The sequence below is a fragment of the Ptychodera flava genome, chromosome 16 (genome assembly GCF_041260155.1).
Source record: "Ptychodera flava strain L36383 chromosome 16, AS_Pfla_20210202, whole genome shotgun sequence".
NCBI lineage: Eukaryota > Metazoa > Hemichordata > Enteropneusta > Ptychoderidae > Ptychodera > Ptychodera flava.
The window spans coordinates 23,600,715-23,628,604 of record NC_091943.1 but is presented as its reverse complement, the minus strand read 5'-3'; the positions used below and the strand labels follow the sequence as shown (position 1 = coordinate 23,628,604).

The 27,890-nt window shown below is 38.1% G+C and overlaps 2 protein-coding genes and 3 long non-coding RNA genes across 5 annotated transcripts; all 5 read left to right on the top strand.

Annotated features, from left to right (window-relative positions):
• The first annotated feature begins 4,167 nt into the window (after nucleotides 1–4,167).
• Nucleotides 4,168–5,308, top strand: LOC139114959 (uncharacterized). Its single transcript, XR_011548007.1, has 3 exons — nucleotides 4,168–4,299; nucleotides 4,576–4,692; nucleotides 5,180–5,308. It is a non-coding gene; the product is annotated as an uncharacterized lncRNA (long non-coding RNA).
• A 599-nt stretch (nucleotides 5,309–5,907) lies between these two features.
• Nucleotides 5,908–7,724, top strand: LOC139114958 (uncharacterized). The gene is made up of 4 exons (XR_011548006.1): nucleotides 5,908–6,030; nucleotides 6,188–6,325; nucleotides 7,238–7,354; nucleotides 7,614–7,724. It is a non-coding gene; the product is annotated as an uncharacterized lncRNA (long non-coding RNA).
• A 2,027-nt stretch (nucleotides 7,725–9,751) lies between these two features.
• LOC139152858 (uncharacterized) lies at nucleotides 9,752–11,194 on the top strand. Its single transcript, XM_070726211.1, has 3 exons — nucleotides 9,752–9,926; nucleotides 10,482–10,776; nucleotides 11,029–11,194. The coding sequence occupies exons 1-3, from the start codon at nucleotides 9,752–9,754 to the stop codon at nucleotides 11,192–11,194; spliced, it is 636 nt and encodes a 211-aa protein (XP_070582312.1).
• Nucleotides 11,195–11,619: 425 nt separating this feature from the next.
• LOC139114957 (uncharacterized) lies at nucleotides 11,620–12,884 on the top strand. The gene is made up of 3 exons (XR_011548005.1): nucleotides 11,620–11,783; nucleotides 12,261–12,347; nucleotides 12,779–12,884. It is a non-coding gene; the product is annotated as an uncharacterized lncRNA (long non-coding RNA).
• Nucleotides 12,885–13,277: 393 nt separating this feature from the next.
• On the top strand, nucleotides 13,278–17,460 carry LOC139114955 (acid-sensing ion channel 5-like). Its single transcript, XM_070676873.1, has 5 exons — nucleotides 13,278–13,346; nucleotides 13,755–13,812; nucleotides 15,207–15,277; nucleotides 15,625–15,700; nucleotides 16,373–17,460. Exons 1-5 carry the CDS (start codon nucleotides 13,291–13,293, stop codon nucleotides 16,502–16,504), a joined length of 393 nt encoding a protein of 130 aa, XP_070532974.1. The 5' UTR covers nucleotides 13,278–13,290; the 3' UTR covers nucleotides 16,505–17,460.
• The last annotated feature ends 10,430 nt before the right edge of the window (nucleotides 17,461–27,890 follow it).

Here is a 27,890-nt window from a genome sequence, read left to right as displayed (position 1 = left end):
ATATTTGATTCCAGGCAGTTTTTGCCATTTAATAGAATGTATCATACACGTCAGAAAGAGCTAATAATTATATTATTATCCTAAAATGTGCCAGTGATTAAAAAAACGGTGTTAATTATATAAGTTTAAAGAATTCAACTTAAAAGCCGTTCGATCAAATCTCTACAAATACTAGAAGGGGGTTGCGGAACGATACCATTTTTCACGTTATTACGGTTTTGACCGGATGAGGAACGATCCGCGATGAATTTGCCTTTTTCAACATTTTTTATATTAATTTCAAAATTATTTCCATAACAACTAAGGTTTTCAAATATTACTTTCAATGAACTTATTTCATTGAGTTCTAATATCATTTGACCTATGCAAATTAGATTCGCCTTGCAACATGGCCAGGATATCATTCGTCGACCTATGCAAATTAGATTCGTCTTACAACATGGCGAGGATATCATTCGTCGACCTATGCAAATTAGATTTGTCTTGCAACATGGCGACAACTGTTATATGCCAAGGCGGTTTGAAATGTACCGTATTAGCAGCGTTAGTAATTGCAAAACTCATGTACTTGTTTTCTTACATTTGCAGTTCTCACTTACTTTCTTCTGTTACATTGGTTCTAGTTTTGACATCGTGCAAATCGGGAATTCTCTTTGACTTTGTTGTTCATTTCAGCCTGGAGATAACCTAGCTGGTCACGCCCCATACAGGTCATCTTGGCTTTATGACAACATCGGGTAAGATTAACTGTTCGCCTTCTTTCCAAAGAATGTAACAAAATCTTTGTTTAACAATTATCTTGTAAATCCGAAAACCATTAAAAGAAGCTAGCTTCAAATGACACAAGTATCCAAGACTAATAATGTTTTTACATTGGAACTGAGTGCACTATAACTTTATCGTTTACCAGTTGAAGCGACGGTGTTCGATTTGGAAAAAAATATGACTAATATATTTTGCATCTTTTAATAGTCGCGCCAGCGGCTTACTGACTACGCATGCGCTTATTCATAATATACTATGCGAGTAACCGGAAGTGTACCCTTCTTTCGTGGGCGCCGCCATGTTTTTTTTTTTTTGAGTACTCGTAAATAAACAAATACGAAACAAATTACTATTATATAACATGCCTTTTATAAAATATACCTCTTTTATTAGCCAGTAAATGTTATCATGCACCTTGTCGCTGATACAAAATATCGTTAATATAGATAAAGGGAGAAAACTGTCGTGCATATGAACGGGGGCATACGCAAAGAATGCTGGGATTGAATTATAGAAGAGCGCCCCCTGTGTCAATAATTAGATTCAAAAATTGCCAGTTTTTAGACGGAACGCTATAGTTTTCAGCTTGCAAGTGGAAGGTGGGCAGTGCGGGTACCATTGCAACGATAATGATTGCATAATACGTCCCTTGTTTAACGCAATAGGCTGTTATCATTGTAAAAATTGCCAATTTTTGTCCAAAATCTTTACACGCTACAGAAAATCTACACCTGCCCTGCTGCAGGGTTTGACGTCGTGTACGTACGTGAACTGCTTTCATCAGAGGGAAACTGGGCATACCGGTAGTTGTCATATAAACGTTTCATGAATCAATACACATAACATTGCCAATCTTTAATAACCCCTGGCGCGACACCAAGGGCTGAGCCCTATATTTTATTATCCTATACAAGAATGATAATCGAATGTCGACAATAAGCGCCAACGCAAGCAAACTTAAACTTGCATGAACTTCAATTATTCGTAAATAATTTCTGTAGACCTAATGTTCATCATAACTGAATAAAGATTGTCTATTGTCACAGTTTCTACTAATTCTTTTATTTAGGCATCCTTTACCTTGAGATGTGAATTTCTGTTTGGTAATTTATTCTTTTTACTTCTTTTTTGCTTTAAATGTTAAAGATATGTAGGTAGCGAGAGGAAGGAGTCCAACCCTTTCGCGGGAAATCTCGGTGACGGGCCCAAGAAATCGTCCAATGGTGACGAGGAGGGCGTATCAACAGCGAGAGAAAAGAGAGCGATGACTTTGAAGGACATCAGCCGTGACTTTGCTCTCAGAACGACCTCCCATGGCGTGGGCAGGATCGCCGAAGCCGGGAACGGCTGGGCGAAGACTCTTTGGGCCGCGGTCGTTGTCTTTGCGCTGTGTGCCTTCACGGCGCAGCTGGTGACGTTGATTATTCGTTACCTTGACTACCCCGTCAGCATAAGCATTGGCGTTGTGACCAACAGCTCGCTTCAGTTCCCCGCGGTGACTATTTGTAACAACAACAAAGTTCGCAAGTCGGCCATCTTGGAGAGTGTTTATGATGAGCTTCTGTCCATCGATGACGCTGGATCAAGACGGGGATATTTAACTTATATAGGCAAGTTATAAACAGACTGTGGGCTACCAGCATCACTTTGATACTAATATCAAAACAGAAAGATTTAAATTTTTACTCATACTTTCCCTAAGGACACTTTTCTTTCTGTATCAAGAACGAAACTTGGTACCAAGATAACAATGCCTAAAATTTCTTGGTATTTGAAATTCAAAATGGCCGTTATCCCTGTGTTAAGCCTACACGGGACATTTCATTTTCGATTTTCACAAATAGGATTTTGAAAACGTTATCTACCAAACAAGATTCAAAACGATTCTATCATTGCCCTATGCCACAACGGTATTATCAAAAATGACAACCACGAACAAATTAAATCATTGACGTAATTTTCAATGACATGTGCTCTATCTTCAATGAAAGACTAATCGCGAAAGCTACTGATCAAGATTGACACTTAAACTTCCCCTTTGACAAACATAACCGTTTACGCAAGTTGCTGATGCAAATGATAAACATTTCAAATCGTCAAGTTGTCAAACTCCATAACAATAAATATGGTGGACTCTCGTCACCTGTGGAGAACCGTGATTGAAGCCACGGTCCCATCACAGGCTAACTCAATAGAATCGGGAATCACTTGGTTAGGGGCTTACTATTATCTAAAACCAACCTGCTTTCAGTTGATCTAATTTATGAATATACCTCAACACAGAAATCTGAATGATTTCTGATGATTTTATTTTCAAATGTGCTCGAATGTAGCTTTCATCTTCTGATGAAATACTGGTAACATCATAAGTTACCTACATTATTGAGTTTCTGTTTTACAATTGCTTTGATGGATATTCTGTAGGTCCCTGCATACCCGGTGACGTAGCCTGTGACGTCAATGAAACCCAGTGTGTGAAGTCTTACATGAAGTGCAACGGTATCAATGATTGCCCTAATGGAGGTGACGAACATGACTGCTTTTATGGTGAGAGAGCATATAAATTGTATCAAGTAGAGTTTACCCAAAATAAATCTTTCACTTTTTAGACGCCATGGTCGATTTTTTCTCGTTTATTGTACTCTGATGCCGGAAAAAACATTTATGACAGAGTTTCTTACTTGTGAAATGTTTGGCTAGAAATTTTTCCACTTTAGCTTTTCTATATTGGACCTCGCTAGCAATGTGACCACAGTATCATCAGTCTATTTGCGCAAGACAGTAGGTTCAGATAAACGGTGCGGGCAATAACAATTACAAAATGGTCTACATGTGCTTATACCAATAGGAGACTGTTTTGAAGGTGAATATCGCTGTCCAAGTGGTAAATGCATTCCAGAAAATTTACTCTGTGACTTCAGGGACGACTGCGGAGACAACAAGGACGAAGAAGGGTGTACTTTTCGTAAGTAAACAGTATAAGCGGAACGTAACCTACCCTGATCAAACTAATGCATGGTCGGCTTTGTCAATGCGAAACAAAACATTAAATCTACGCAATATTTTAAAAACAGTGTAACACGAACGGAGGACACATCCGTATAACATTTCTTACAGTCACGTTATCCATTCTGACTCTGGTCGTGGATCATTCTTGCTGCTTCCGTGCTGCAGAAAGTAGCGGCTATGGATACCATAAGGTATAGAAAATTGGTTTTCAGCGTGAAATGGAGTGAAGTATTGAAAAACTGAAGGTCATTCAGTATTTACACTTCATCGCAAATCTTGCATTCAAAGTCTCAGTTTTTGCCCTTCATCGCAAATCTTGCATTCAAAGTCATATATGTCTTTGAAGCTAGAAACTCAAATAAAAGTGTCGCACTATTGTTTACCTTCCTGCAGCATCGTGTGAAGATGACGAATTCACTTGCAATAGTCGCCAGTGCATTTTAAAGTCTTCCGTTTGTAATGGACAACCGGACTGTTTTGATGGCAGCGATGAAATTATAGGGACAGTTTGTCTCTATCCTAAGAGTAAGTTTGAAATAATTGACATCGGATTTGTGGGCTTATTTGCAAGAACGATATCGCCTGTCGAAATAGAAGAATTAAAAAGGACGAAAACGTTATTTGATTATCCGACTGGTCTACATACTCTTCACTTTGTTTTCTTGTTTTACTCAGATGCATGTTGATCAGCAAACTAGCAATATGGATATCTGCCGATTGTCAAGGAAATTGAAATTGAGTATTCCATAGTGGACCACATAACCATTATTAGGCATTTCCATCTTGTTCATCCTTCTCCAGGCGTATGTCCAAGGGACTATTTTCGATGTAGGAATGGCGAGTGTGTACATCACACTAGACGTTGCAATGGGCATCAAGACTGCTCTGATAGCTCCGATGAAGATGGCTGTAGAAATAGTAAGGTTTCACTATTTTGAAAGTTGAACGTTTGACTGGAAACATTTTCGACCATGTAATCCTGTCAAAGTTTACTTCAAATTCAGTTCGTCTGTTACTGTCAAACGCTTCACATCAGAAATAAAGGCCCATTACAGCAAATAACGATCATAGCGAGGATGTAACGACTGGGCGTCCTTCTTTCAATTTCTCATTCGTTTCCTGGCAAATAAAAAAGATATCACGCATAAATATGAAAATAAACCAATACAGTTTACGTTTTTACCGGTTGATCGTGCATTATTTTTGCAATTTGCCACCTAAGCCCGGAATACGGGTACGGAATCAAATTGTTCCTGCCCAGTTTCCTCCCTTTTGATTTTAAACCATTTCAAGTGTTTTAAAATTACTCTATCACTATAAATATAGAAGGGATCTAGTTTGCTGTAATTGATGTGAAGTTTCTAGATGTTTTGTAATTTGTATGGTCAATTTTCTTGAAATCTAGATGAGTGTCCTGAGAACTTTTACCGATGTAGATATCACGGAGACTGCGTGCTTGCTGCCGCAGTCTGCGACGGCAAGCACCACTGTGCTGACAGAACAGACGAGCTTGGCTGTTCTCTGATACCATTACGTAAGTTGCGTTAATTTAGTATCCCATGAAATTGGTCGTATAAGAAATTGAAGAGATCTGTGATATATTTAAAGAATTTCATTTTTGAAGTAAAAAGGAATATGCATCGGGGACAGGTATTTGGGCTCTCAAACTTTTACAATTATTTTCTGGTCTATCATTTGTGCGGGCTCAGTTCACATGTAAATCCAAGGGAGTATATGGAGAAAGAACAATTTTCAACGTCTTAGTTTTTTTTTCGAAAATTGAAGATTTGAATTTCTCTATAGAGATAACTCGGGGATGGCGGACATTTTTAATTTAAAAAAATCGGTAAATGTTTGGTGAATGCGTTCCTCTATTGCCAAACTAAGAACCCTAAATTTTACTCTTGATGTGGCAAGAGAAAGATTTAAAGTGTCACTGAGGAAAGTTTGAGCAAATTAGGTCTTTCAGTTTCGAGGCGCAAGCTACCTGAACAAATGAATTGTTTTATGGCAACATGGTATCTTATGATAATTTTGTCAAATGCGTTGGTAAACCTTCAGCATAATGCATTTGACATGGTGAGTCAATCTTATGAGACTTATCTACTGACCTTTCCGTTCTCTATACACCAGCGAATGGTTGTTTTTCCGAGAGACAGTTCGCTTGCGATGATGGTCGTTGTGTCGATGTCATGGTACGATGTGATAGTAATGCAGACTGCCTTGACGGAAGTGACGAACGTGGATGTAACTCAAGTAAACAATATTTTTTTTATTTGTAGACGTTTTCTATAAGTATATACCTAATGAATTCATTCAAAGTGTAAAAAAATCCCTGAAATTTTAATTCTAAACGCGGTATAAAAAAAACTACATCACGGGATTGGCTCACAACACTTCATACCTTTTTTAGCCACCTTTTGTCCACCCGGATTCTTCACATGTGACGGCGGTCGATGTATTCAGATGATTGACGTTTGTAATGGATTGGACGATTGTGCGTCTGTAGCAAACCCATTAGACAGGAGTGACGAAAGGGACTGTGAAAATTGTGAGTATGTCTCCGCAGATATTTTGATTTTGATTTCAACATCACTAATTTCCACAGTCCGAACAACTACATCCCATTTTTTGCTAGCGTATGCATCCTCTATGCAATACGGTGGTTTCAATCCGGTTCGAACTCACAACCTACGGTACCCATGCACCTAGCGGAGAAGCCACTGACAAAACCACTCGACCAAATCCTCAATCTCGATAAAGATTGGTTCAATAACCGAGCTAAGAGCATACGCTGCAAATGCTTAAGTTCTGAGCAGTAAGAAACTTATCTGTTGTAAATGTTTAGATCGAGGCTACTGTAGGCAACCTCTTGTTTCTCCATTCAAACGGTGTTATGGGTTGGTAAATAAATATGGCATGCATATATGACAGATAATGTAAGATTTCATCAGTGACATTGCTAAACAAAGTGTGAACACTTTCTAGTGAGGTCTCAGATAGATATATGGCGGGTGCCTCATGAATGGCATACCGGCCGGGGGTACTCACTTTTTTCGAAACACCTGTCATCACTTCTTTATCTTAAGAATCTTAAGAAGAATATACAACTCTCTTTCATTGCTTATGGACGTCTTTTGTTTGTTTACTTTGCTCATAATTTGTTCATGTGTTACTTGATTCTGTAAACATTATAGTAGGACATTACGATTAAAGATCGTAGTTGGGCATAACTAAGGTGATTTCATCCATTCTCTGTACTTTTTGATGAAAGGTGTCCTTTGGAAATGGACTCAACGAAAATATCAATCAACTCGTGTTGCATTTTTCTTTCGAAAACAACAACCTTCTTAAAAAGAATGCTTCCATTAGTACACAGTTCTTTTGCACATAAACAGCCGGTTCTGTAAGGCTAAAAGCTAGCCGTAGCAATTTATTAAACAATCTGCACTTTTTCTCGCAGTCACATGCCACGACGATTATTTTCAATGCGCCGACGGCGTATGTGTACATTGGTTGGAAAGGTGTGACTATTCCCAGGATTGCCATGACAACAGTGACGAGGAAGGCTGTGATGCTAGTGAGTATCATGTAAAAACTTGACTATCTAATGCCAGGCTTTCACAAAGTTAAGGTAAATTTATAACATTTCAACCGAACGAATAATTGGCCCACTGGCAGTAGAAAAACAAATTTCCACACACAGGTAGTAATTACAATAATACAGCAGAGATTTCAAATAATCCGTGATCAATGCTGTGCTTTATAGACTTGATCATCGGGGTTGAACTCCTAGGCACATCCTACACAAGAGGAATAATTATTTTTCGTTTGAATAGATGTTTGCGGAGATGCTTACTTTCGTTGTGATGATAGCAGGTGTATTGAAATGGTGTCTCGCTGTGACGGACGACCAGACTGTGGAAGTGACGAAGACGGATGCGAGAACAGTGAGTTTTCATACAATAGAATTTAAATATGATTATGTACTACCTTATTAATGATCAGTTGTGAATTAAAACCAAGTTCTCTCTACGATATGTATAATTTCGCTATGATCGTGCATTATAGGCTCAAGGTGCATTGAATGTCACTCCTGGAAGCAGAGTGTGTGAACAGTGTATGAGATAAGTCAAGCGCCATAAAGTGCAAACTAAAGTTTATGGATTGATAGATGGATGGTTACAGGGATATAAGAAGCTGTGAATTGGTGCATTTCTGTCTGGCTGCCTGGCTGCCTGGCTGCCTGCCTGTCTGCCTGTCTGTCTGTATGTATTTGTGTGTTTTTGTGTTATCAAATGATTAAGCTTTTATGTTCATCATTTTATTTCTAGTAAAAATACTCAAAAGGCCTGATATAATTCAAACAACTTGATTTTATTACACGTCAGCTTCATACATCGCAGTAACATTTCAACTTTATTTATCATATCTGAAGACGTATGCCCGGCAGCATTTTTTACATGTTCCAACGGTCAGTGCATTCCGGTTACCGATCAGTGTAACTTCGGTCAAGACTGTAACGACGGTAGCGATGAAGTCAACTGTACCAAACGTAAGTATTTGAAGTTACGTAGCTTCGATGAGGTGAATAGTTAATAGTCGCGGGTCTACGTGCATGAGATGGATGTAAAGGCGTAAAATTTGTTTTTTTTTTCCCGTAAGTATTACCTCGCAGATAAATGGAGTAAAATTCATAACACGTTTGAAAGTCGTTCAGTACGATGAATGCGTTTGACATGATGAATGTATGAGTGCATTCTTTGCCATGATTGACGAATGTTTTGATCGGTGTTACCCCATTGTGCGTAGGATGTAATTATAGTTAATAAGGCACAGACATTTTGCGTTGACGCCGGTAAGTCGCAAGCGATAAGTCCATAAAACAAAAGCCTGATTTTTCAGTTCTTTGGAAGCCTGTATAATATTATATATTTTTGCTTTTTTGTTTGCTTTGTTTGCTGTGCTTATTCTTATTCGTTTGTTTTTCATGGATATTATAGGTGTATGCCCTGAGGGTTACTTTAGATGCCGCAGCGGGCAGTGTCAGGAAGCAGTATTACGTTGCAATGGCCAAGTGGATTGCATCGACGGCACTGATGAATTTAATTGCACAGGTAACGCTTTGTTTTGACTGCATATCATCTACTTGTATAGATAAATAAAAAGTTAAACAGAAGCGGCTGCGTCAAGGGAACGAAACGGCGATGCAAAATCTATGATATGCTATCCATGATATATGCTATGTCATCGTATGTGCAGAAGAAGCAGTTGATATTCAGTGATTATGAATTGAAGGAAACAAAAAAAAAAATGGATGGCTTTGGTGCTAAAATATGATTAATGATTCAAATTTCGTTTTTACAAAGCAGGCGAGGAGCCACCGCCTCTAGTTTGCGAAGAAGGCGAATTCAAGTGCGTTTCCAAGGAGAAATGTGTGAACGCGTCGTTACTATGTAATGACGTCGATGATTGTGGGGACCATAGCGACGAAAGTGAATGTGTCGACGTCACAGGCAAGTTCAAAATCTACATAAAATGTTGATGATAATCAGACGAGCTAGCCCTGGGCAAACATTACCATCTCCCGAGATCATCGATATTAAACAAGATCTTTTCCTTTCTTAATAGTCATACATTATTATTTCTTTATCCTTGAATCATGTAAGAATAACATTCATCTATGTCAAGTTTCTTGCTGTGTTACACACATTACAGCGGGTTATTACCTTGCCAGTGTGAACGCAACCGAATATTTATGGTGCGAGTGGGAATCACTGGATCGATAGCTTTGTATATCACGTCTACGTACTGCATTCATAGAGCGTACCCCCGGGTTACTCTTAATAAATATGAGACACTGTGTCCGCCTATCTTCAATCTTGCTGTATTTGTCATTCAACCCTTCATTTATATATACGCATCTTTCCTTCGAAAGAAATGATTTCATTCTCGACGTATGAAAAAAATATCTAATATGGCATTGCACCATGCTCGGTGGCTACTCATATTTCTTTTCGCAGATTGCAAATCGAACGAATTCAGATGTGCGGACGGTGAGGGCGAGAAAGATTTCTGCATACCTCGTCTGTGGCTGTGTGACCGTATCAATCAGTGTGGTGATGGTAGCGATGAACGTAATTGTACATACAGTGAGTAATCACTCCTTCCTTTATGTTGCATATACACAGGTATCAGGAATAGTTGACGATGTCGATACATTAGAGAACCACCATAATTCACATTCTTAATTTTGATGATTGACTTTTAAAATATGAAGGAATATGACGAATGCTATACGATATGACTTAAGTAAGCAGAGCTCATCGGCGGACCAATGTAGCTTGTTATAAAAAGTTGAATTGCAAATTTTGCTGCCTATTAGAGCTCATACAAATTCTTGTCTATTTAAAATTTCTATTCTCCAACACTTTTTATTGTTATTTAAGCGAACTGCTGAAAGGGAGGCGGTCGTCAGAACTCTGCTCAAAGGTTCCAGGGACTCCTGCGACCGATATAAATACTGTATAGTAATACGTGAACATCGTAAAATTTAAATGTTGCACCTAGGTTGAAGTGATGTATCTAGATATCATGCATGACATGCCCAGTTCCGACGGCCGCCTCTCTTTAAATGCCTTTTGGTATTCAGGCCTGGACTCAACCTTTTAGTCTGTATTCACAATTTTTTTTCTTTTTCACTTTAGATGTTGAAGACGTCTTCTCGGACCCAAAATGGAAGACTTCATACCACGACATCACGACTGACGACAAAATATTCGATGAATTCATTCATGAAGTCTACGTGAACAGGAACTTCGATTTTGTTCGCAGCGAGAATCCGCCATCTTGGAACCAGTTTCTCCTGGCTAGTTCCACGCCAGACTTCACCGATTTGCAGGATGTTCTCAAGTTGACACCGGAAGAGCTGTATAGGCTGGGCCATCAAGCAGAGGATCTGGTATTGCAGTGCACCTACGATCAAAACAAGTGTAATTTCAGGTGTGTGTACATTTGTGTGTTTTGTATTGTTTTATTTATCGCTGTGTCTTTAGCCATGGGCGAATGGAAGATTAATTACATGTTAACATTACAGGTCGTGTCTCATTTTTCCGGTAACTAAGGCTTGTTGCATAAATGTTTTCACAGCGGTTTGAGTATTATGCTCTGTAAATATGAAACATTGACACCCATACACCAAATGCATCTTTTCGCCCACAGAAAAGTCAAAATGTTTCTTGTTTTTTCATTTAGCGAGTTTTACATGATTCAGCATGACAAGTATGGTAATTGTTTTACGTTCAATCACGGAATGGACAACGCTCCGATAAGGAAAGTCACCAAGGCAGGAGCGGATTATGGTACGTCGACTGTATTTGCACAATCATTGTCCCTGTTACATCCCTATCATCTTACTTAGGAATGGGTAGATAGAAATTCAAGGAAGTGGTCAGAATTCCGAAATGCAATTATCTCCATATTCCAAGATTTGACAGCTTTTACTAATTTTACATTCATGCACATTATTTCCACGGAGTCCCACACATTTCATTCGGTGCAACAGCAGCAGAAGGGCTTCAAGGTATTTCAGCAATTATTGCTCGCTATGTTGTCTAAATTTTTCATAACACTTATAAGATCTGATTGTCGATCCCCATATATGAAAGATTGGCCCATATTCAGACCTAATATAACACGCTTACTAAAACTGGTAAACCCCGAACCAGACCCCCTTACATGGTAAAATTTGATCACAGTAGATCTGTTTCGTAAAGTTAGCAGAAACCACACCGGTGAACCTAACCCGAGGCGAAAATGTTTGTCTTTTTCGAATATTTTTTGTAGGTTTAAAGCTTACCCTGTTCACGGAGCAGAACGAATACATCGGTTTGTTTGGCCAGCAGTCTGGTGTACGCGTTGTAATTCACCATCCAGCAGCTAAACCATTTCCAGAAGATGAGGGGGTATATGTTGAACCTGGAGCCGTCACCGCCATAGCTATCAAAATGGTAAAATGTGAACTTTTGTGAATTTGCCTTGCAGTCATGCCATCTTCAAAGTGCTTTGTTGTACACATACGGTCGTTTGGTGATCGGAAACTTTGATCATTTATACCATATCTGCCTATAAAGTGTGTCTTATCATCCGAGAATAACTGTTTTGAAGATGTTTGATCTTAATCATATGAGTTTTACGTAAATTATTGATGTTTGAAGATGTTTGATCAAACAGGATATAAGCTTTACGAAATTATCATAGTCACCGTGTCATCTGTAACGCTGAAATATGGGCATAATCAATTTTGGGAAAAGATTTGGGGATTCTGAACACAACAAAAATCTACTGTGTTCTTTGGACGTTGAAGATACAGGCACAAATTTGGTGTAACCACAGTCCCTCCACCCACGTGGAGGGACCGTGGATCTGCGGCAGCGGTGGAAGAAGGACCCCTAGAGTTTAACAATACTCCGGTCTCTTTCCTCCAGCGTAAGAGAACGAGGATGGGCCCACCACACGGACGTTGCATGAGCGATCAGCAAAACATAGACAGCGCCTATGAATATACAGCGCTGGTAAGAACGACGGATATGCTTTGAATGTTTGAATTGTAGGAAATAAAATACCACAGAGCTCCTCTTTCAAACTAGCGTATTCAACAGCTCCAGATAATTTGATCAAAGGTTTGGCTTAAGTCGACATTTTATCCACAGGAAAAATGGACCTACACGACATTCAAATAGCCTCTACAATGTTTCTTGCAAAGAAACATACCTGTAACACCTAAACTTTTAGCAGGTAGACATAAATTTTAAACTTCACCGAAATACCATTTGTTTTTTAATTTGTTGATATATCATGTACACCATATATGTGATTTACACTATGAAACCCGATTACAAAAACTATCACGAGAATGTGGCGAAACTGGAGACGAAAATCTTGATCTTTGTTGCAGCAGCGATATTCCTGATATTTTATAGATTCTTCTATTTTTCGTCTACAGGAGTGTCAAAAAAGGTGTCTACAGAATTACCTCTATGAGAAGTGTGGATGCGTAGACGTGTTAACGAAGGACAAACCGAGGTGTAGCGTGCTTGATAAAACACAAGGTACGCGAAAGAATCACGTGACTGCTTGTCTTGCCCCATTGTCATTCGAGACTTGACAAACGCAAAATTTGAAAGTGAAACCGCAGCTTATGAATTCCTTTGTATTTTCATCTAATTTGCATGAGATGTTGAATCTAATACAAATCTAATCTGTTACAATCTGAATCTGCATGAGCAATTGCAGAATATTGTGAAACTTTTATTATGGATGGATCCATCCATCCATTCATAGATCGATGAATTGATGGATTGATATGTACATGTGTGTGTGTTTACGATCAACCTTTATATGTACGAGCTTGCAGTAAATATTTCTCTGTGTCGTAACCATTCCCGCTTTTCTGACAATAAATAGCATTTTGGATGTTGCTGTTATTTTCCACTTTCAGACGCTTGCAAGCAGTTGATGTACTATTTTTACCAAGCGAGCTTGTTGACGTGTGACTGCCAGCAGCCTTGTAGGTAAGCAACTTTTGCGTTTATGAAACAAAATGGTTATTGTCAATGGAATTTGCCGCTACTTTTCACTGGGTAAGGCACGCTGTGGCCATAGACTGGACATCCTTCGCTTCTACATTCGGTTCATAAATGTAACTTCAGACGGTCAAAGTCTGTACTGTCTCCGGCGGTTTCTCGCGCAAAAAAGAGGAATATTCAGAAACGATGCAACCGTTAAGAATTATGCTTTACTCATTTTATTCACTTTTCATTTCATTTTATGCCAAATCTTGCCGAAAACGATAACATCGTGACTTGGTTTTTTGTGACGGCAAATCTTAGTATTTAGTTTCATGATAAATTGTGGCATGCAAGTATCCCTTCTAGTCACTGTGGCGCTCATAATGTATCTTTTATTATCATTATGCACAGGGAGATAAGGTTTTCCAAGACAATATCGCAGGCACTCTGGCCATCGGCTCCTTTTTTGGTAAGTTCTCTCTCAACCAAGCCGCAGGTGTCGCTAATATCGCTTATACCGCTCTAGGTCAATCGACCTATTGTTCTTGCAGTGCATTATTCTCGTAAACTCACACGGTTCCTATTGTATTTATGCAGATTATATTATCGGCCACACTTCTTTTTTACTTTTTGATAAGACATCACCACACTTTTATGAATAGAGATAACTACATATCAAAAAAGGGTGGTGATAACTTATCAAAATATGAAAGAAAGCGTGGCTGACAACAAAACGTGCATAAACCGTCTGAAAATTCAGGATTCCAACCATTCATAGTATCGCATGTACAATGAACACAACAAGCCACATAATTTTTGAAAGGCATATAATTGACAAACACTGTCTGAAAATGGATATTCATCTTTTTTAACCATGTCCAATGCGGATCAGAATACAACCTGTAGATAACTTTAGAAATACACAGCACAGCTTGGCAGAATTGACTGAGAAAACTTTCTCCCACAACTTACATTCTTCTTCTCGTGTGAACGGCTGTGCTTGTTTTTTTGTCGACCCCGATACCACGTCTATTAATGTTTTTCATAATTTCGTCAATTGTACGGTGGGAATCCTGAAAAATGTGTGTCTTGGTGTTCATAAAATTCAGGTCTCGCCGACGTCATTTTTCACTCAAATACCGCTGAATGCATTCCTCATCCGACCCCAGGTATTGCAGACTGTAACACCCCAGTTGGTCGCTCTCCTCGTGTTCTCTGACACACGTGAACGTTGAATTTTAGCGACATGTTCAGCGCCGACTGGAACTGCAAAACGTGACTGCTCTTGTGTTTTTGTGAGGATGAATGCTTTCTCCTCCGCTATTTCCTCGTTGGTATATGCTTTTATCATATTGTGACACAAAACGCTCAATATCGCTGTCATAGTCGGAAATATCGGAATATTTAGCAGCGTCATGTCTGCATTCCATGAGCCAAATAGAAACTGAGAACTTTGGCTAAGGCAGTACACGTGGTGAGAACTTCATAAACAATTAATTGATTTAAGACAATCACATGAATCTCTGAGCGTATGAAACTCAAATAAGCCAATCAAAAAGTAGCCCATTCAGCACCACCTGCGCTTGCCAGCGAGACGATGAGAGAAAAGAAGGGAGCCTGTATGAAAGAACCAATCAGAAAACAGTTTCCTCCCACACAGATGCTGTGTTCATGACTTGGTTATAATTTACATGTAAATGAACTGTCGTCATTCAAGTGACATTCGAAATTATGGCAGAGGCAACCATCGCAATTCTGGCCTAATGTGTGTGTTTGTCGTGGTATAAGTCGATTATCACAACTCGTAACTCGTTCATAGTAGTGAACAGATTATTTATTTCCATTATCTTTCTTTGTTTTTAGCCTCACCTTTTGAACAGCATCCATGCTTCCAACAGGAAGACCTGGGTTATCCGTGATAAAGAATCTGCCAGGTATGGGAAAACAAAGTAATCGTCGAACTTACGTCGTTAGTGGCGCCTTGCCATCCGTTTGATGGCTTGACTTTCAGTGTCCCTCCGAGTTCCCTGCTCTGCTTCATTCTGAAGCTTAAGTTTAGGCTGCAGTCTATGGTTTAGAACGGCACGTGATTTCCAGTGCTATTGACCGCAAGCTCTCTCCTATTGCAAATTGAATTCGAAATGTTAGCGTTTTGTGTTGCGCCTGGTATTATAACTGTTTTCGACTAATTCTTGCACGTTTAAAACATTTAAGATTTGAACGCCATCAAATGTTTACTATGTAAGATATGCTGACATGTTCTCTTGTATATCTGTGTAAGGGAGGACCTTGTACGCCTTGAAGTATATTTTGAAGACTTAAGTTACAATCTTGTCAGCGAGGAAGAAGCATACCCGGTAGGTTTAATGTGCACGTCTGCATAAATAAACTGTAAAGTAAGGATCAATATTTTTGAAGGGAAAAAACATTCGCTCCTCAAAAACAACAGATTTAAAATTTGGCTACAACTTTTCTCAATCACATGTAACTATTCTCTTGTAAAATCAAGAATAACATTCAGGGGTCAGCTAACAATTTTTTGTACTCGAGAAACAATTACCCAAAATTACCGATATTTGCAATTCAAAATGGCCACCATCCCTGCGGTTCTCCATGGGGGAAATACAAATTCCAAATTTTCACAAAACTAAGCCGATAAAAACTTTATTTACTCCATAATCTTCAAAATGAACCCCCCCCCCAAAAAAAAGGGGGAAACCGTAAGAATATTGTAATAGTTTGAAAATCCGAATTTCTGTCCCTGAGACGCTTTCTACCTGAAAAAATACCTTACATATACTCAACTGTCAAAGTTCACAGTTCATTATCGAAAACAAGAAAGAAAACGTACCACATAACATCACTGTCAGTTTCTGGTTTTATCAAATACTAGTTTTAATAATTTAGATAGAAAAGAAACTTTGATCAGTGTTGTCGTTTTCAAGTCCATTATACATTTCATTTATTGTCAGCAGTTTTGTCAGTTTCATCTGGCAAACCATGTATTATGCTAACTTTCTTTTTTACAGATTTTTCAGTTACTTGCTGACACGGGTGGTTCTCTCGGACTCTGGGTCGGCTTGTCCCTCATCACGGTGATCGAATTTCTGGAGTTCTTGCTTCTTGTTTGCCAGACGCTGAGACACAAGGAGCGACCATGATGACGGTAGCAGACACATCTTTCGTATGCCATCGCATTGGTGGCGCTGTGTATTAACATTTTAAGGAAAATCTTAATAACATTCAACTTCTTTCATAAAATTCATAACCATTCTTTAGAATCAAGCCAAAACATAATTTTCAAGAGTGTTTGATACAAATATTTTGGGAAACTCGAGATTCATTCGATCTTGCTCTATATGTGTATGCCAATGTATGGAAACCAAATATGACGAATACAATAGATTAGAAAGGGTCCTGAGTGGCATATACATATAATATATGCAATTTCTGCAGCGTTTTGACAACCCTGTGTTATGTGCCTGAAGGGCGTTAACACTGAACCTATCTACGTCGTGAAAACAATGGGTTTCTTAGGGATCCCTAGGATTATGTTAAATTGTGAAATTGCCCAGTGTGGGCCCTGCCTGCTTCAGTATTGCCGCCAGGTGATAGTAGTTTCTATCGGGTTTCCTAATATTTTTGACGTCATCACAACGAAATGTATTATTGCGGCAAAAGCAATGCAATATATTCACGAGTGCGCTATCATTTTACAGTCACGTGACATTTTACGATCTTTATACCCATTTCAGCAGTTACCCATTTTCAGAGTAGTATGACATTATACGAATGTTAATGACACTCACGACCTTGACAGGGTTCGTGAAGGTCGTCTCGACAGTGACATGACATAGAGGATTTTTATGTAATCTGAGATACTTTCAAACGGAAGAAATGCAATGTTCCCTAGAGCGCAAATTAAAAGGAGAAAAGTGTAGTCATGTATCGATCTCACCAAATAAGAACTCCAAAAGTACATTTAAAACTAATGCTTTAAAGTGTTTTTTTTTATTTTTACACCGAACTTGATATTTTCCCAACACGTATTCTGTGTACAAATTGTATTTGATGTTGTGTTCTTTCTCTTCGAAATCATTAAAATGCATCCAACCTTATATTCTTCCTTCGCCTTCGTGTACCTTTTCTCTTGTATTTGTCCTATGTACGAAACTCGACTACACTTCGTGACTGTCTCTTTTTGCGAGGCACCACAACGGAAGACCCATGGAATGTGAAATTGTCAACAGTAGAATCTTAAAACCTCCCGTATTCTTCAAGTTTATTTCATCAAGCAAATTCGACCATTCTCGGGATACGGCGTAAAAGTTGTTGGGTAAATTTGTTTTTGATTCTTTCTGTTTGCTCCAAAAGTTTTACGAAATAACTGATAAAAAGTGACCAATAATGCTGTAGTTTTTCACAAAAGGTGAATATAAAAGTTCAAACATGGAGTAATGGTACCATAGAATTTTTTCATACATTTTGCATATTGAGAAAAACGTTGCTTTGCGATATCTTGGCAGTGTAGAGTTTCTGTCGATGAATCAGGCAAAGCATTTTGAATATCGTGCTTTGCTAGGTTTATGAAAACATTCTATGGACCGAAACCACATTTTACTTCGAATTTTCGGTGCGATCAAATGGGTGAACTGTTGTGTCACTGGCATTTGCCTATAAATGTACTCTTGGCAATAAAAGAGTCGAGCCGTTTTGTTGGATATGTCAGTCTGACGCCACATATCGCATTAACGCCACACTCTGAGAGCTAAGGGAGGGGAAAAAGAGACGAAGGATGGAAAGAGAGGAGGGAAAGAGAGGACGGGGAGGGAGGATTGTAAGAATCATTTTGATTGGCAAGACGGAGTGACGGACATACCTGGTCCTAGTAATTGTCTCAAAATACATAGTAGATGTATTTCAGAGAAATTTAAAGGGATGACAGCGTGGATGCACCGTTTTCACGTTACAGAAACACGTTTGATTAATTCTTAATGTCCTCAGAGTGTTTCGAAGGTCAGTGTTAACTCTATAGGTACAGTAACGGCGTACAGTATGCAATGTTTTTATCGACAAAGTATTGGTGGAACCAGGATGCAGATGTCAAAAATATCACGGAACATTATTCACATATAGTCTGTGTCGACAAATTCAACATCAGACGTTATGGCAAGATCAATCAACCTCGAATATTTTCAACGCAATGTCGATTGCAGTACACCATTGCTCGGTTATAAATGTTTTGGGCTCTTTTAAGTCGTGGACGTCGTCTTTACAAGAAATGCTTGGAAAAGCGAGGTAGTCATGGCTACCATCAGCTATATGATTTTATTTCTGCAAACCATTTTCTATAAGTCGAATGGGCGTTTTTAATGTTTTTTCCAATGAAATTGGTGAATTCAGTATCTGATTGGCTATTCCATAGCATGAATAAATTAGCAAACGTGCCAACGTGAGAAAACACGATAGAAGAAAACAGCATTACCCTGAATGATCAGAATTTTGCTTCGACAGTCTTTGCGTCAGTGCATTGCGCTCAGGAACCGACTAAAACGTCGACTACAGGTAAGCAAGTAGCATTTAAACAAAGTCGAATATTCTTTTTCGATGAATTACGTGATGAATGGTGCCTACATTATTTTTCTCCGACTAAACGTGGTGGAGAGTTTGTCTGAAGCAATGAATTCTGCGCCTCCGAATCGAAAGATTAAGCTTTTATTCAAACTTTCCTCGATGAAACTTTCAACTCTGTTCTTGCCAAAGCAAGAACAAAAATTAGGGGTCACTGTGCAAAATTTTGTACTAGAGGAATAAATTACCCATATCATTTACCGATATTTGAAATTCTAAATGGTTGCCATCTCTGTATTAATACTATGGGAAACAATTAAGTTTTTGATTTTCGAAATATAGGACGTAGAGATTTCTTACTCCGAGACCTTTAAAATGAGCCCCACAAGTGGTAGATCAGAGAAGAATCGTAAAAAACTGAGAGTCCAAATATCTGTCCCGAGGCGCACTCTACCTTAATTATAAATTCTACATGCATTTTTAGTCACCTTTTCAAGGCTCGCTTCATCGTGTTTGTTGCGGCGCATACAGTAAAGACTTTATGACTTATCGACGTCATATCGGTTCCTGTACGTAAAGTGATTATCAGAATATGTAAACCTTATGCTACATTGAAACTAAAATGCTAGAAATAATTACGAAGAGAAAGTTGTCGATTTCCTTCGAAATTTTAATCAAAGTCACGATAAATTAAGCAATGATTTATCACCGCTCGCGTTTCTTTTCATCGGCTGCTAAATTAGCAGCCAAATGAAAATCTGCTAATTTAAAGTTTCAGTCCTTGTTAAATCAAATGAGGCAACTGATTAAGATATTATAGACTGATTTTTGTACCCCACCGTTTGAAAGGGCGCGCCATTTTAACTAGACATTTTACGTCACGGAAACATTTAATTTACGCGAACCGTATTTTCGCTGGAAGCATAACACGGCTATGGTTGATGTCACAAACCATATCTCAAATAATATCAACGATCAAAACCCCACTTCTCTTATTTCCCTGCATCTGAGAAAGGCATATTGCAAGGGTTAATCAAGACTTGTATGAGATAAATCGTTCGGCAGTGAAATAAGGAGCTCCAGTGTTTCCGAAATACCATTTCTAACCGCTAATACGTTTCATTAGATGGTTGACCAGCTAGGAGAAGAGAAATTTTAGTAGCCAGGCTGTTGAAAGAGTTGAGTCCTATAAATGTCTGGGGACATACTAGTATTTATGAGAACACCACATTCGGATTGAGCATTTAACGAAGTTACAAAAACACTTTCTTCCTGTCGTAGAGTGTTACGTCGTAGTTGACATGTCATGGCAACGTGTTGACTGATGTCTAATGCTTTAAGTTCAACCTTATTTTGAAGATACAGATGTTATTCAGGCTGGAGGCAAACAAAATATTCAGATGGGTCACACAATCTTAATTGTAGAGCACCTCGTATCATATTGAATAAAACTCCCCGTCCATTCTTGACTGCGACTGAAAAGTTTTTTTTAATTAGAGCACTCTCGATAAGCTTATTAGTCTCTGAAATCAAGACATGTATGCAATACGACAGACAAGCACTGTTCTTTGATGTTTTCGGAAAGTTTATTTTATAACTTTCGACCACAGCATCGTTATAAAGGCTCACACTTCACTTTATAAGCATGTGCGCCTTCAAAAAGCGCGCAACTCTGTGCATCGCACGTCTGACCAATACCATTATTTTTTTTAATTTCAATCATTATACTTACTGCTATAGGTTAGATGTTTTTAAGCAGCCCTGACCAGACAGCGTCATATGATGAGTTACAGAACACAAAGGTGTATTTTTAGCAAGGACTTTTCTTTCTTTTCGACAATTTTCTAGAAGTTTTGTCACGTGAGAGGGTTTCAGTTATTTGCATATTGTGATTATATTTTACATATGCTTTTAGGCTCAATATAGATGTACTGTTTTGATTAGGCCATTCTTATTGTCTAATTTATGATGTTTTGCCATCTTATATTACGTTCGCTATTAACTGATCTGTATAATGGCTTTTCTTTGTTGTGCAACATGATAGAGTGCAACCATTACGTTTGGTTTTCCCGGCCTTAGAATTGAAATGTTTATTTAATATATTTCGAATAAACAGTTCAATTCTAAAGCTACATTTATCATTAAGCTACATGAAATGTCAATAAATTCATCTCATCGGTATTTACATCTTCAATATGCACAACTACCGCCGTTTGCTTTGATTCAAGGCTGTTTAGTTTCTATCGAAAATGTTCCCTATGTTTGGCCATGAATGTGCGGTATGTTATATGTTTTGAGATTCTGTTTATTGTTTTCTTTCCATTTTTTGTCTATTTCGTTTTACTTCGAAATCCTCCATTATTCTAGAATAAATGGCCCTATACATATTTCAAAATGATTATCGTAAAATTGCAACAACTGTAATAAGTCCATCAAATAATTCCTCTCATATTTAGTGATAAAATTCGTATTTATATAAACAGAAGGTTGAACCAAATTTTTCTTATTCTTACAATATGAGCATCAGCAATGTACTTCCATCTTTACATTACATCTATTTTACAAGGTTTAGTATTGCACACGGTTTCATTTTAATTTCAATTTCCTATTTGTAGATTCACTGTCCACTCTCTGTTTACTTTTATTCGTTTACATTTATCTATTAGATTTAGAACTCTAAAGAGAGATTTTCCTCGCTGTTTCTTTTTAATTTTATAGTGATTCCTACAGCTTAGTTTATTCTGGTATATTACTTTGAATTAGAGAGATTTAGAGTCGCGTTACTATTAGTTGCTACGGTAACCGTTATATTTTTATTTCCCTCAAGGATACGTGTCGACGTTGATTTCTTGTGTTGCCAGCTGAAAATGGTATTAATGCGCTGTGTAACTTCGTTGCTTTTAAATTAGTTTCTTCCAATCATGTAATATATTTTCCCTAAGTAAAAGAATATGAAAAAAATTAATAGTACACAAAGTCGCCTAGCTACCCTAACGCAGTGTTCATAGATTCTGGGTGTTCTGGCGCAGCAATATCTCTTACCAGCTGTCATCTAGACTCTATTTTTTCCTGTACAAGAATGCTAAATAAAAAGGTTTACAGACATTAAGAAAAAACGTATCTGTTTCGAAGGCTTAAGGAAAGAAAAAACTTGAAAGTCGAGCCTCTTGAAATTTTGGCTTCGACTATCAGAATGTTTAGTTTACTTCTGAATGTTCATCAGTCCCTTCGAACTTTTAAATTTTCACGGCCGGGGGCGTAAAGAGAAAATAACTAAATCATCCAAAATATGAATACTGAATTCTGTAATGTTTTTTAAATACAGAAATTTTTATAGAATTTGTCTTGTAGAACTCAGTATTGACACACACCATGCATATATCAGTGGTGTCTGTGAACAGCGACTAATGTGAGAAACAGGATGTAGCTTGTATTTTCAAAAGATTTTGACCGTCAGTCGCAAGGTCGCTGAAAAGAATATCTCGTAGAGAACTACTCCTAAAAAGGTTTCTTTATGATTTGTTTAGAATATGAAGCATTTAAATGCTGCTTATTTCGTTGAGAAAGAGCCCATCTCTACATTGACAACGAAAATGTTTAGTTAATATCAATTTAATTACGAAGACAGCAAGCTTATGATTTGTTTACAACTTCGTCTTGTCTTCATTCGATTTTTTTAAAGTCGTTTAGTTGGGCTTGTAAGATGACATCAATTCTCAGGGCATGATCGATAGCAGACTGAAATTTTGATTTTGATTTCTGGAAACGTGAAAGCCCCTGTCAACGGTGTACACGAAAAAAGTGTCATGTTTCGATTTCAAGTTTCATATTCTATATCTCTACATTTTTAGATCTGTACGTAACTATGTAGGTTTCGATTTACCAAGTTCGACTATTCATCCACAGTGTTAGCATCTCGAGCAGACGCTGTCCAATTAAAGGGAAACAAAGAAGTCTTTTTGATAAGTTCACCTCGCGAGTGAATGTCTTTTCATAGCCTGCTATTTTTCATTTAATCCCAAGCGAGATAAGTGATGGCGTAACTAAAGGAATATTCCACTGGGATGCAATAATCGGCATATTTCCATACTCTTTTCTTATGATGCAACGCAATGAGAAATATATTAAGAAAATTCTATGGCAACCGAACCTAGACTGACTTCACTAAATTAACTAGGACTTCCATCATGCTTGGTTGTCTGTTACAGTTTACATATTCAGAGTAAAGTCTATATGTATCCCACATTTGATGCAATAATCTGATGAATTAAATGCTCGGTTTTGACAGAAATCATAAAAAGGAAATCACTTGTCTTTGTATGAACGTTGATAAATGTTTCAAACGATCGATATGGGTTTTTATCTATTCAAGGATGCGTGCGCAGTCGATAATTTGCCACACTCTTATATCTGATACATATCGGTATTAAAATGATCCCGATGGTACACATCTGAATTAAATGATCATGCTAGAAACATCCGTTCGTAAACGCAGTAATATTCAAAGAGGCTATTATTCTCTATATATAGAGTGTTGTCGATTTGAAAACATTTATCGATTTAAGCTAGAACATGTCAATTACGCAATATGAATCTAATAGAATATGAATTCCGTTTTTACTGACAATTAATCAATGTGCATTTCTGCATGTGCCTGGTAAACGTCTACAAAGCAAAATTATATCATCAAAAACTTTCAACGATTAACTCTTTTTTCAAAATGATTACCTTTAATAAAAGAACTGAGAAGAAGTACAAAATGTGTTCCTACGGCATGTAAGACACCAAATAGTAAGACGGTGAGTGTTTCTTTGTTAACAGGATATACAGAGCATAAAAACGGAACTCATACCCATAATACATGTGTCCTACGTATTTAATATTTACTCATGATTTTCCCTTTTCATCGGCCGTTTTGGATAAAGATTTCTACAACATCACACTGTTACTGCAGAAATGGTTCTTACAAAAGAAACTTCAATGCATTTTATGATCTGTTTGGTTGTGAGTATTTTACAGAAGCGCCGGTATAGGATAAGGTAGCTCTTTAAATTTGTGTCATTACTTCACCCCTCTAAATAGTGTTTCTCCAACTGAGAGACAAATCGGATCTATATTCCTGAACCAGTGTGATGAGAGTTGGTTTATTTACCCTTGAGAAAAAAATGCTAATATTTACGCCACTAGAAGCCGAAGGATAGTGTTCCTGTAAGCTTAGAAATGGGTTTCTCAATTGAAAGGTTTGCAAATTAATTAAACTAGATATTTTATCGATTGTACATGTAACATGGCTTGCAAGAGAACGACTTTACCATTGCAATATAAAAGTTGTTTGAAAACATGAGTAGCAAGTTTTCAAAAAATCAGCGGATTTCATGCGAACTAGACAGAACTTCTGTAAGTCGCAGATGCGTGGTATAAAAAGACAGAGAAACCTTTTCGAGTTAGGTCATTCAATCGCCCATTTCCATTAAGAGAATTCTTTTGGTAATTATAATGCGACTTTTCCCTTCCAGGACATTCGCAAGAATTCTTGAGAAAAGAGCGATACTCTTTTGGCCGTCCATGAGGTTGTGGCAGGGTCAGATGGAAGGAAGGCAGGAAGGCGAACAGAAAAACGAGCAAAGTCTGAAAGAGATCAGCCGAAAGTTCGCTCTCAGAACATCATCCCATGGAGTAGGCCGGATAGCTGAAGCCGGAAACGGCCTAGCTCGCTTGATGTGGGCATGCGTCGTTCTCTTAGCCATGTGCGCCTTTTCCAGACAGCTGGTGTCACTGATCATGCACTATTTTGAGTATCCCGTCAACATCAACATGGGAGTGGCTACCGATACCTCTCTGCAGTTTCCCGCCGTCACTATTTGTAACAACAACAAAGTTCGAAAGTCGGCCATTTTGGAAAGCATCTACAAGGAACTGCTGTTTATCGACGATGCTGGGTCTAGACCCGGATTCCTTACTTACATTGGTAAGGGGTAGTTTTGAAAGCAAACGTTGACACAAAAGGCCTCGCCTTTTTTTGCAGATCTTCCTTGTGCTACGCTTTTGTTTATCTCTCTTTTTCGGACGCTTCCTTTTTTTCTTTCCTATTTGTTTCCTAGCCGGTACATTTTGTTTTACTTTTTACTAGAAATAAATAAAGTTTTTAAAAAAATAGGAAAACATGAAAAGTAAACAAAACGAGAACAATAATACTAGCTGTTTCTTGCTCAACAACGCGTACTGATTATTTACTTTAAAAAACAGAAAATGAAAATATATGAAATAAGTTGAAAACTGAAAACATCCCGAAAAAGTTGCTACGCAGCATAGCAAGGATAGATTTTAAATCGCAGTTGTACACTCTATGATGTTTGACAATTGTTAGCATTTCGTGAACAAACTTATCCACACCAATGCTGACAAATTATATTTCATAATGTTGTTTTCATACTTTTTATTCAAAACACCATCCAACAGACCAATGCCACATTACAGGATAAGATACCAAATAAAGCACATGAGGAGTAAAGTGCCTTACTCCATACAATTATCACGTTTTGTAGGTCCCTGCATACCCGGTGACGTGGCGTGTGACGTCAATGAAACTCAGTGTGTAAAATCTTACATGAAGTGCAACGGAATCAATGATTGCCCTAATGGAGGTGACGAACAGGACTGTTTCTATGGTGAGAGTGCAAGCGCTTCTACAGTCTATCATAATTCATGAAAACTATCTCTTCATTCAAAAAAAAGCTTTAAAGTACGTCAGACAAACTACCACCTATAGTTAAGGAAATCCTCGGAAGAGGGCGATGTTTTATTTTCGGGGAGCATTGTTTACTTCTACTTGAGATGACGCGTAACGCAGCCATGTTTAAAACCCATTCCTATTGATGGAGAAACTCAATCACTGTGATGGATTGTTTTACTTCTTGACTTAAAAGTAAACCCTTACTTTTCATAAGGAAACAATTTGATAGCGTAGTACTGCACATTTCGCCCACTGTTCCTGGAACTATGCAACAACCCCATCCACTTTGCCCAGGGCGACGCTTGTTATTGCTGACTGTTGATATACGCAAAGAATAAAATGTTTCAGAATCAATAGGAAGAACAGGCTGCGAAGTCGATATAAGGCAGTTCATCGTATGGAATAACATATGTACACCTGACGAACATTCTGAGCACGCATTAAATAACGGAGATAGTATTTACAAGAATGTGAGCTTTAAACTACACACATTGAATTGTTCTGTTCAGGTGAGTGCTTTGAAGGTGAATACAGCTGTCCGAACGGCAGGTGCATTCCAGAAAAATTAGTCTGTGACTTCTACAACGACTGTGGTGACAATGCAGATGAAGAGAATTGCTCTTTTCGTAAGTATCGTTATAAATAATGGCGTGGAATCAAGAAATACTTTTAATTTTTAAACCTTAAAGATATTTAACTGGTGTAACCTGGCAGGTACAGATACTTAGCTTCCCCAATGCCCTCAATGAGAAATACACACAAAGTTAGTACAGTACATGATAGATAACACTCCATAACGATACCATGCAATGCAATACAGTGCAATCAAATACGATACAAAGCAATGCGGGACGATCTGGTACACAAAGTATGTAACACAATCATGTTAGGTTTTCTATGGACGATGGGAGTAGTGTCTGCATAAGAATGTAATGAAATACACAATGCAGTATTTTAAACAACTTCTTTTTACACCCAATGACTTCGTAGAGACATCCTGTTTTACCCTTTGACGTCAAGAATAGTACATTATTTCAAGAAAGGTGGCCTCTAACTTTTAAAATGTCGGGAGACTCAGTAATCGAGACATAATCCGTTCCTTTAATGTTACTAACTATTATCCATGAGGCATAATCTACTCTGTACAGAAACACATAGAAACATATTTACTTTTAGGAAGTTGTAGTGGGCTGTTGAAATGGACTACTCCGATTACTTAAGGTTGAACGTACTCATTTTCTTATTCAAGTCTCGTTTCTGTCATTTCTCTGTCTGTCTACTTTTCTGTATGTCTGTCTCTGTACTTCTTGCTCTGTCTGCCTCTGTCTGTCTGTCTGTCTGTCTGTCTGTCTGTCTGTCTGTCTGTCTGTCTGTCTGTCTGTCTCTCTCTCTCTCTCTCTCTCTCTCTCTCTCTCTCTCTCTCTCTCTCTCTCTCTCTCTCTCTCTCTCTCTCTCTCTCTCTCTCTCTCTCTCTCTCTCTCTCTCTCTGATATATTACCTTTACCAGCACCATGTGAAAATGGTGAATTTACGTGTAACAACCATCAGTGTATTCCGATATCTTCGTTTTGTAACGGAAAGGCAGATTGTAACGACGGGAGCGAAGAAATCATAGGTCCACTTTGTCACTATCCTACAAGTAAGCGTTATGTATTTGTGAGTCTTGCTCCTTAATCTCTCAGTGGCAGTTCTGGAAGTTTGTAATCGTTTCTTTCCTTGGTCGCTTTGTAACTATTGAATGAATGTGGTCTCCTTCCCTTCTGATGTTACTCTGTGCTCGAATACAACTGTGATGTGGTACTTACCTTCAAAATGGCAAAATATATATAGTTGGGATACGTCAATGTCTATGAACATTTGAAGAAAATGCCTTCAAAACCACTTATCTTTTAGGTCCTCTCCTGTCTTGTTTGTATTTTTATTTTTTTCCTTCACGTCAAACATTCGATGTTAGTTCAAAATTTGGCACATTTTGCTCGAACTGCACAATGAAGTATTGTCATTTATATGATTCGTACGTTAAAGCGACAGTCCTCGATCCCTGGTTCACGCTTTAGGGGTTGTTTACATGCTGTTTATGTGATTTTAGTCCTTTATACTACTTTAAAAGTGTTGCACTTATTATTCATCTTTTTTTTCCTATTTTGTAACTTTGATAAGGTGTCTGTCCACCCGACTACTTCCGGTGTCGCAACGGAGAGTGCGTACATTATACAAGACGTTGTAACGCGCAGGAAGACTGT

Excerpts from the sequence above, each read along its gene's own strand:
- LOC139152858 (XM_070726211.1), top strand. The coding sequence starts at position 9,752 with ATGGCATTGCACCATGCTCGGTGGCTACTCATATTTCTTTTCGCAGAT. Across the intron at positions 9,927-10,481 it reads TGAACGTAATTGTACATACA|ATGTTGAAGACGTCTTCTCG; the intron begins GTGAGTAATCAC and ends TTTTCACTTTAG. Across the intron at positions 10,777-11,028 it reads CAAAACAAGTGTAATTTCAG|CGAGTTTTACATGATTCAGC; the intron begins GTGTGTGTACAT and ends TTTTTCATTTAG.
- LOC139114955 (XM_070676873.1), top strand. The coding sequence starts at position 13,291 with ATGTACTATTTTTACCAAGCGAGCTTGTTGACGTGTGACTGCCAGCAG. Across the intron at positions 13,813-15,206 it reads GGCCATCGGCTCCTTTTTTG|CCTCACCTTTTGAACAGCAT; the intron begins GTAAGTTCTCTC and ends CTTTGTTTTTAG. Across the intron at positions 15,701-16,372 it reads GCGAGGAAGAAGCATACCCG|ATTTTTCAGTTACTTGCTGA; the intron begins GTAGGTTTAATG and ends TCTTTTTTACAG.